At 33.1% G+C, this 10,381-nt stretch overlaps 1 protein-coding gene across 1 annotated transcript; it reads left to right on the top strand.

The window, feature by feature from the left end:
- Positions 1-615: 615 nt before the first annotated feature.
- LOC114175002 (uncharacterized) lies at positions 616-5,878 on the top strand. The gene is made up of 21 exons (XM_028059753.2): positions 616-954; positions 1,355-1,434; positions 1,627-1,713; positions 1,802-1,852; positions 1,990-2,107; positions 2,216-2,272; positions 2,382-2,446; positions 2,543-2,626; positions 2,945-2,995; positions 3,104-3,166; positions 3,256-3,302; positions 3,411-3,480; positions 3,561-3,623; positions 3,995-4,084; positions 4,179-4,217; positions 4,301-4,528; positions 4,628-4,713; positions 4,882-4,930; positions 5,007-5,087; positions 5,165-5,258; positions 5,340-5,878. The coding sequence occupies exons 1-21, from the start codon at positions 837-839 to the stop codon at positions 5,528-5,530; spliced, it is 1,812 nt and encodes a 603-aa protein (XP_027915554.1). The 5' UTR covers positions 616-836; the 3' UTR covers positions 5,531-5,878.
- The last annotated feature ends 4,503 nt before the right edge of the window (positions 5,879-10,381 follow it).

Here is a 10,381-nt window from a genome sequence, read left to right as displayed (position 1 = left end):
TAGGTTGTCCCCAAATTATTTCAGGTCCTCAAATTTCACCTATATTTCTTTCTTAATAAATATTATGTAAATATTGTTTTTTTAAGGTGTATGGTACTAAAATAGATAAATTATTTCAAGTATATTATATGATATGTTGTCCTAAATTCCACATAATTTTATTCCTTAATATATTATCTGTCAGAAAAAAAAAATAATAATACGTAAAGGAACAAAATAACTTTGTGGGGTTAAAACTTGACCTGAGGTCAATTCCCTCAAAAATATATTTCTTATACAGTTGAAGTTTCAAGCAATATTATCAATCAAATAAAAATTATGTTAAATGTACATTTTAAAAATTACTATTATTAAGTTTATTTAATTAGTAGAAAGACAATTTATTTATATGTGGATTAATTATGGGTAGAATGATTACCTTAATATTTCACGCCTATGCAACAAACTTAAAAACATAAATCTTTTCATTAAAAAAACTGAAAACAGCAATTTATTTATTTATTTATATTTTTGGAGTCAAGTTTTTCCGTTATATTTTCTCTCTCTCATCTCTTTCATGTCTCATCCTTGGAATCAGAAGCAGATACTTTTTTTGTATATAAAGCACCCAATATTAGCATTGGTTACCATTCCCTGCTACTTTCCCTCCTCTTTCTTCAAACTCTGTTTCTTTTTTCACTCTGCATATTTTCGTTGCAACACACAGATTCTGTGTTGCTTGGGCTGCTTCTGCTACACACAGTGTAAAAGCAAAAACCATTTTTTCAGTGCTTGGTTGGTTTCTCATTGAAGAGAGTGAGGAACAGGAAGGAAAAAGAGACCCCACAATTCAGAAAATGAAGTACGTGCTGGTGACTGGTGGAGTTGTTAGTGGTCTTGGCAAAGGTGTTACTGCCAGTAGTATCGGTTTGCTTCTCAAAGCTTGTGGACTTAGAGTCACTGCCATTAAAATTGGTAAACTTTTTCTTCATTTTCTTCGTTTTTTGTTTTTTTGTGGAAAAGCAAAGTGGATAAAGCATGCATGCTTTTTTATCCACCAAACTTTAAATAGTCTCTCCCAGTTTTCTTGTCAAAAATTTGGTGTCTTCTTCTCAGGTTCCTTTTTTTTTTTTTTTTTCTTTTCCGAGTGTAAACACGACCCAAATCATGTAAGGTTTCAAATTTACGGCAGTGACAGTTGATATTGCAGAAAAGATTATAGACAAATGTAACCGTAATTGTGGTTGAAACAGTGTTCATGGATGGTTATTTAAAAGTTTTTCATCTAAAGCATGGACTGTTAACCCTCTTTGTTTTCCACTTTGAAGGGGTGTTGCATTCTAATTCTGGTCTCACTTTTTTCTCTGCCATTCAGATCCTTACTTAAACACAGATGCGGGAACAATGTCCCCCTTTGAGCATGGAGAAGTGTTTGTGTTGGATGATGGTGGTGAGGTACACAACTTTCTCTGATTCACTAATTCACCATTGTTTTCATGTTAAGGACAACCCAGAAAGTAAACCCAAAAACGTAAAAAAGAAAGTTAATTCAAGGAAAACTAAGACAAAAATAACAGTGCCAACCTCACAATTTTCAAAAGTAGTGTCTTGGAAAATAATGAAACTTTACCCTCTTTCTGTTGTAAGGTGGACCTGGATCTTGGAAACTATGAGCGTTTTATGGACATCAAGTTGACCCGTGATAATAACATAACTACTGGGAAGATTTACCAGGCAGGTTCCTTAGATTATGACGCAGATTTTGAAGATCATTGCAAATTTTTTTCCTAACTTTACTTTTCTTTTCCTGTTTTCATGACAGTCTGTCATTAACAGAGAGAGAAGAGGAGACTATTTGGGAAAAACTGTTCAGGTCTGGTTTAACCAATTTTGTACTGTGTTTTTACTGTGATGATAATTTATTTATAAACAAAGGTTTTCATGTTGGTCCTTATGTTATTAACACCATGATGACGATGACGATGATGATGATGGTGTTTTCATCTTTAGGTTGTTCCTCATATCACTGATGCTATTCAAGATTGGATTGAAAGGGTGGCCCACATACCGGTAGATGGAAAAACCGGTCCAGCTGATGTATGTGTGATAGAATTGGGTGGAACCATAGGTACAGTGCTGAAAACATTCTTCAGTCTTCTTCACAGTTGGATAATTGTTTCCATCTTTTATGTGAATAATTAATTCATTCTATTTATAATAACGTTGATGGATGCAGGAGATATCGAGTCCATGCCATTTATTCAGGCACTAGGACAATTCTCATACAGAGTTGGTGAGTGAGGATACTTCATTTTTGTTCACAGATTCTGTTTTTGTTAAATAATTAATGTGAGGTGTATATAAATATATAAATATATGAATAATATTCTATATATTTGCAGGTGCTGGAAACTTTTGCTTAGTTCATGTCAGCCTTGTTCCTGTTTTAAATGTTGTTGGTGAACAGGTTTGTAATGTCTCACATCTTTTAGATCCGTGTAGAAAATGATTTAGTTTCATCTAACATGGGAAATTACTTTATTATTATTATTATTTTGTTCAGAAAACAAAACCAACCCAACACAGTGTTCGTGCACTGAGAGGCCAAGGGCTGACTCCACATATTTTAGCATGCCGCAGTACAATGGTTAATCTCTCTCTCTCTCTCTCTCTCTCTCTCTCTGCAACAAAGAACATTAAATAGGATTTGGTGCAGACGAATTCATGTAGTCAGATAACAGGAATAAGTTAGATGAAGATCGGATGACTCACATCTGTAATGCTTCAATTTACTGAGATGAGATGTGAGCCGTCTGATTTTTATCCGACAGTTCCAGTTCACCAACCGCTTGATTGCATGAAAATCTGAATGTAGGGACAAACACATACTATGATGTACAGAAGGAACATCCAAACTGTTCTTAACTGTAAAATTTTGTAAGGTTGTAACAGTCACTTGTTTCAGGTACTGGATGAAAATGCAAGGGGAAAACTCTCTCAATTTTGTCTAATTCCGGTATGAGTTTTAAAGGATAATAAGTATTTTGATGAATATGTTTGACTTCAAATCATTGTGTCTGCTTTGCAAGAGTTTTCTCTGCTGAAGCTTCATGTTTACTTACAGGCGGAAAACATTATTACCCTTTATGATGTTCCCAACATCTGGCACATCCCTTTGCTTTTAAGAGTAAGTTTTCCTCTAAAACTACTGAACTCAAATCATCTTACATCAGTAGGTACCATTTCTTATACATTATATTCTTCTGGCCTATATAGGATCAGAAGGCTCATGAAGCAATGTTTAAAGTGCTGAACATTCATGGGTTAGTCTCACAAACTCAAAGTGCTTTTATGGATGCAAAGAAGTTTCAAATTTCAATCCTTTATTATTCTTCTAGAAAGCTAAGTGGCAGTTTTTTGAATATATACAGTGTAACTAAAGAGCCTAATTTAGAAGAATGGACTTGCAGAGCTGAATCTAGTGATTTGCTTCATGAACCAGTGGGTTTCTATTCCAAAGCTGATCTATATTATCCTTGATTTTTGGCAATAGCTATAAATTTATTTCTTTTAATTGGCAGGTTCGTATAGCCTTAGTGGGGAAATATACATGCCTCTCAGATTCCTACCTCTCCGTGCTAAAGGTGGAGTTCAACTTCATGGTTGTGTTACTGTATTATAGTTTCAACATCTTTCAAAGAGTAGAAGACATTAGTTTCTTTTAACATCCCACCCTGCATAATTGTACCTATCTGTCTTCTTTATGATGTCCATTTTATGCCCTTTTTGTTAACCATCCTCATTTCACACACACTCATGTTATTTGATACTTTATTCATACTGATCAAAGTTGATTTGATATATAGTTTTTAAAATATATTAAAATGTGAATAATTTGATTATCTTAATACTTAAAACAATTAAGATAATATAAAGTTATAACTCAACTGTTGGATTGATAAAACTTATATATTTTTTATAAGGTTATTGATGTACCTTTAATTATTGACTTCAGGCCTTACTGCATGCTTCTGTTGATTGTAAAAAGAAACTTGTTGTAGACTGGATTCCAGCAACCAACCTTGAAAGTGCAACTGCAAAAGAGGTAACACCAAATATGAATCATTATATCACAAGCATGTTTTGTTTATTATTGTTCATACTAGAAATTTCAACTGTGTTATTGTTCAATTTTGCAGAATCCTGATGCATATAAGGCAGCGTGGAAGTTATTGAAGGTTTCCCTCACAGTCATGAAATTAACCAGTCTTATATTGTAAATTTCTTCATTTTCAATTATCTAACTAATCTTTGTCTTCAGGGTGCAGATGGTGTGCTGGTTCCAGGAGGGTTTGGGGATAGAGGAGTGCAAGGAAAGATTATTGCAGCCAGATATGCCCGCGAAAACAGGATTCCATTCCTTGGCATTTGTCTTGGAATGCAAATTGCTGTCATAGAGTTTGCAAGATCTGTTCTTGGTGTTCAAGATGCTAACAGTACTGAATTTGATCCCCATACCAAAAGCCCATACATCATATTTATGCCTGAGGTGTCTACATTTGTTTATCTCACTCTAATGATCAGAAGATTGGTTAAAGAAACTGTCCTGTTTCTTATTTTTTATTTTTGTTTGGACTGTTTTCTGCAGGGATCAAAAACACAAATGGGAGGTACCATGCGCCTTGGATCAAGGAGGACATATTTCCAGACCAAGGAATGCAAATCTGCAAAACTGTAAGCATTATCACTGCATTCAATTTTTAAGACATTTTCTGTGCTTACACTAGGAAATACGAATCAGAGTAATTTGTGTATGGTATGAACTGCACTACAAATGACTTGCTACATTATTTGGCTCCAACGTGAGATTTATTAGGTTTTTAACCCTTTGACCCTTCTTAGATATGGCTGCAAAAGCTTCATTGATGAGAGACATCGGCATAGATATGAGGTATTATTACTATTAGTGTTGCATAAAACTATCTTGTAAATTTGAGTAGAACAGAAAATGATCTTTTCAAATGCAGGTGAACCCAGAATTGGTATCTCGTCTGGAAAATGCAGGTCTTTCTTTTACTGGGAAGGATGAAACAGGTCAACGCATGGAGGTATGAACAGTCTCATATCACTTTTTGAATTACTGTTATGTGCATATCCTGTGCTTATTTGCTTTGTTATGCTACAGATTGTTGAGCTACCTAACCACCCATATTTCATCGGAGCTCAATTTCATCCTGAATTTAAATCAAGACCAGGAAAACCTTCTCCTTTGTTCTTGGGTAATTCTCTGATACATGTCCGCATTATTTCACATTTTGAAATTTAACTTCTAAATTGGTTGTTGATGATGTGAAATTCAGGGTTCATTGGAGCAGCATGTGGACAATTTGATGCTGTCTTACAGAGCTCTTCAATTGTTGATAATAGTCTCTCAAAAGGAGTAGGCAGTGACATCTCTGCAGTGAACAAAGCATACAAAAATATAACTGCAACAAAGACAGCTTATAGAACTGAGTTTATATATGGGAGTTGCAACGGGTTGCATTTCTAAATGTCTTTTAGAGTTTTGAAGTTAATTGGTTAAATGTGTTGAGGGCTTTGAGGTTTGTAGGAGAGATTGTTTGTACAGTGAGTCAATTGAACCTTGGTAGGTATAGAGTTTTCAGAGGATACAGAGAAGAGCTTACTCCCGGTCTTTTTAATGGGACCAGCTCATGTAAGTTTATAATGGTTTGATTGGGGAACTATGAAAACTCTTGGTTTTGTAAAGATCTTAAGCAGACTATAGAGAAATTCTTGTGAGCTTCAATTCAACTATCTTCTTATATTTATTGTAATGTCAATTTTCTTGGAGCAATGTTGTTTAGTGAATGAAATCTCAATTATTTCTTCTTGATCACTTCAATTTCCATGGTTGTCTACTATGGCCAGACCAAAGAACTGCAAAATGAAGGTATTTTGCGGTGTTAATCCAGCATAGATGGGTGATTACTGGAACATGATAAAATGGACTAAGAATTTGAAACGATTGTATTCAGTATGCAAAATCTTACGAGAAATTTAAAAGCCATGCCTATACAAGTACCTGGAAGAGAATTACATATGATAATCAAGTCTTAACCCTTTTGAGGATGAACAATAAATTTGATTGGACAAATCCATCCTCCTTTTTTGAAAGGACATAAGTATTTAATAATAGCAATGGGTTGGGACCATTCCTTTTAAAAATTTGGAACAAATAGATGGTAAATTTATTGAAGAAAATATTGTAAATAGATTTGGGATACCAGAAATCATTACCACTGGCATGGACATTGACTCATTACATGATAAATGATTTTTCATAAGGGTGAGACCAGGAATTTCTTTACAGGAAATTTCTTCCTGCACTCCATCTTCTCTTACCGTAGTCTATAAACAAGTTAAAATGTCAAATTTGTTATCATTTTCTTTCCTCTCCTTCCCATCTTCTTCTTCCATCTCCACCCTCATCATCTTTCACCTTCATTCTCAAAAACATTCAAAGTGCTCATTAAAACAAATGAAAATATTATAATAATATAAAGGGTAAGGAAGAAGATGAAAATCAACAATAAAAAATGTAAAATGCAAGTTTTAGATTTCATAATTCATATGTATTTTAGATTGTGCAATCTGTAACGCAGAATTATATTTTAAATTGTACCATACAAAATATAAATTGCGTTACAGATTACGTTACATATGTATTTCATTCTTTATTTTATATTTGGAATTTCATGCAATATTATCATGTTTTGTGCGTACAATACTTTTTCACCTAAACACTATGTTGTTTAATAACTATCTATTTATACTATTGAAAGGAAGAGTGATATTTATATTGACTTATCCTAATTTTTTGAAAAAAAAAATCAGTTCTTTTTTGACAAACTTTTAAAAATTCCACTACAATCAACATTTGTAAAACTCAAAATTCTAAATATTATATGCTAGTTGCAGATAATCAAAATTAAAACCTAAACATTAATTCTCACGAAAAAATATATAATAAATTTCTTATTTCTTATAATGTTATTATACAAAGAATATGGAACCGATGACTCCTTGTTCTTGTCTAATTGGAAAGTCTTTATTTATAGGAAAACGATTGTTTGACAAAGTAAATGTTATAAAGTTTTTGACAAACTGATGTGACGTATATTAAATGAATTTTGAGTTAAAAAATACTGGACTGCCCGTGTGAGAGAGAAATTGAAGAAAAGGGAGGTGGTTCAAAAAATGGGGTTCTCTTTCACAGAATCTGCTCCTGTGCTGGAGTTCTTTATCACCTGCTTTTAAGCTTTTCTTCCCCACGGTGAGAGAGAACCATTCTGCAAAAAAAAAACATTGTGGCGCCTGATTAAAATTTCCGCTACATTTACCCAAACCCCATTATCATTGCCCATCAAATCCCACCTACACGAAAGCAGTTTGTCCCGACGGTGGTAGACGAAATTACAGTGGAACGTTTCCGATGGTGGTTGACGGAAAGCATTGAATGCAGGTTAGGTTTTTCGATTGTAAATCAATTTAGGGTTTAGGGTTTTGATTGGAAACCATAGCTTCTTGGATTCGAATGCATTTTTGGGGTTTAGGGTTTGATGAAGCCGTCCAATCATACTTTCATCAAACACCACAACACAACAAACCATTTCAAAACAAATAGGAAATTCACAAATTAAATCGTAAAGAACAAAACTCAAAATAAAGGAGGCTAGTTTCAAATGACACTCACAAGAACAAAATTGAAATAACTTGCAAATAAGTGAGCCTCCTCGACCACTTATGGGACGACACCGTCGTCGGCCCAAGGCCGGTCTCAGCGAGCTCCGTAAACACCACACTTCAATTTTCGACCTAGCTCCGACAATGGCACGATGCCGTGACACATATCACAAGGACCACGTCAATTTCATATCAAAACCCTAAACCCCAAAAATGCATTCGACTCCAAGAAGCTATGGTTTCCAATCAAAACCCTAAACCCCAAATTGATTTACAATCGAAAAAATTAACCTGCAACTTCAATGCTTTCCGTCAACCACCGTCGGGAACGTTCCATTGTAATTTCGTCTACCACCGTTGGGACAAACTGCTTTCGTGTAGGTGGGATTTGATGTGCAACGATAATGGGGTTTGGGTAAATGCAGCGAAAATTTTAATCAGGCGCCGAAATGCTTTTTTGCATGATGGTTCTCTCTCACCGTGGGGAAGAAAAACTTAAGAGCAAGTGATAAAGAACTCCAGCGCGGGAGCATATTCTGTGAAAGAGAACCTCATTTTTTGAACCACCTCCCTTTTCTTCAATTTCTCTCTCACACGTGCAGTCCAATATTTTTTAACTAAAAAATTCATTTAATATACGTCACATCAGTTTGTAAAAAACTTTGTAACATTTACTTTGTCAAACAATCGTTTTCCTTATTTATAGTTATTTCTGATTGTGGGTTCTATGCATATCTTATGTGGAGACCAATAGGAGTAGAGTACAAAGTGTTTTATTATATTTACTAGTTTTTTGACCCGTGCAATGCACGGGATTATTTATAATAATTATCATGAATTATATATTGTAAAAAAAATTTCAAAAACCATTTATTATAAACAATTATATTGTAATATAACAAAGTTCAATATTCATAATAGATGAAGTACAAAACTATATTTTCATATAACAAAGTTGAATGACCATAATTCATCAATATTAAAAAATTATCGTTAATCTAATCACAACAACAACCATTCACGAATACTTCAACATTTGATTCGATGAAATCATTGTCTACTTGAAAGACAACAATATCTCCTTCTTTTAATTCATTTTCAGAACAAAATAGCCTCCAACCTTGACCAATCTTTGTTGAACTTCGTTGTTTGTTGGATATTAGTATTTTGCAATTCACTATAGTTTTAGGCCCTATAAGAAAGACGTCTTCTACCTTGACCTCCCGAATAAAGTTGGCAAACTTTGATGGCAAATCCTACATCATTAAAACGTTTATTGTTAGCATAATTATTTGAATTTAATTATAGTAATAAGCATAATAATAAATAAGAAGGAATATACCAAGTGACTTGCTTTGCTTTGATACTTTGACAATTTCACTGAATATATAGATCTTGTATTTTGATGAGTAATACGGTTCATAAATGTTGTCCAACTTGTTCGTGTACATCCACCTTTAAACACTGTTAGGTGAAATAAACAATTTCCCAAATATTGAAACTGGATGTGAGAATCACTTTGAATTTGATACAAATTTCTCATATTAAACCAACCTTCAGTGATCCTTGGGTTATCTGAATCCATGTTATAGGTAACTGTTGTGGTCATACCATTTACATCTACCAAGTGCCACTGTGGGCCTAATTCGTGTGCATAACCAACAGCAAAGTGTCGATCAACAAACAAAAATGGCTACAAAATAATGAGGATACTAAATTATTTTCAAACAATAAAGACATTATGAATATTTTTTCTGCAATAACAGAATGAAAAACAAAACATATATAAGTTGTCAACAAACTTATATATCAACAAAAAATATATTTATTTATAACAGACGTTGATAAAAATTGAATTCAGAATTAATAATTATTTTAAAAAATAAATAGAAAGAAAAAAAATTGAAAAAATTCTGAACATTGAAATAATAAAGAAACTCAAGTGAGAGGTGTAGTACATACGTTATGAATACAGAATACTGCGAACCACATAGAACAGAAAATCTCAATGCAGGGTAATAGATCTAGATTTGTAATTGTGTTAAAATTGAAGACATACCTTAGAGAATATGTAGATGGTGTTGAACTTCCAAAGTATTGTTCTCTGTGTTGGGTTTGGTCCATTTCCAATTTTGTAATTGCAGAGAAATGAAGGTTGAAATGTAGTGTTGAGTGAAGGATGTGTATGAAATGGTAAAGTGAAAGTTGTGAAGGAATGACAAACTTTAAGTCAGAATAGAGAACATTGTCACGTGCAAACAGTGACAACAAATTTAAAATTGTTATTGTTCACTGTCAGTAAAGTAACAGATAAAATAAAGTATAGAAGTTACAGGTAAAGTAACAACAAAAATATATAATTCAGATTCTTTAACATTTAGAAAATTAAACAAATGAAATGCAATTATGTCAATTCGGATTCAGTAACACCCAAACACATGTATGTAGATATTTATTGTTGAAAATAGAGTAAAGCAACAAATAACAATTGAAAACCAACATATATATATATATATATATATATATATATATATATATATATATATATATATATATATATATATATATATATATAAAACTAATAGAAGAAACAATAGTGTATTAATATATAAGAAGCATTACTGGAATGCAAAGAAGTAGCTCCTGGAAAAAAAAA

This window comes from Vigna unguiculata, chromosome 3, assembly GCF_037176805.1.
Source record: "Vigna unguiculata cultivar grain cowpea cultivar isolate G323 ecotype 2 chromosome 3, ASM3717680v1, whole genome shotgun sequence".
Classification (NCBI taxonomy): Eukaryota; Viridiplantae; Streptophyta; class Magnoliopsida; order Fabales; family Fabaceae; genus Vigna; species Vigna unguiculata.
This window is presented reverse-complemented; position numbering and strand designations above follow the sequence as displayed.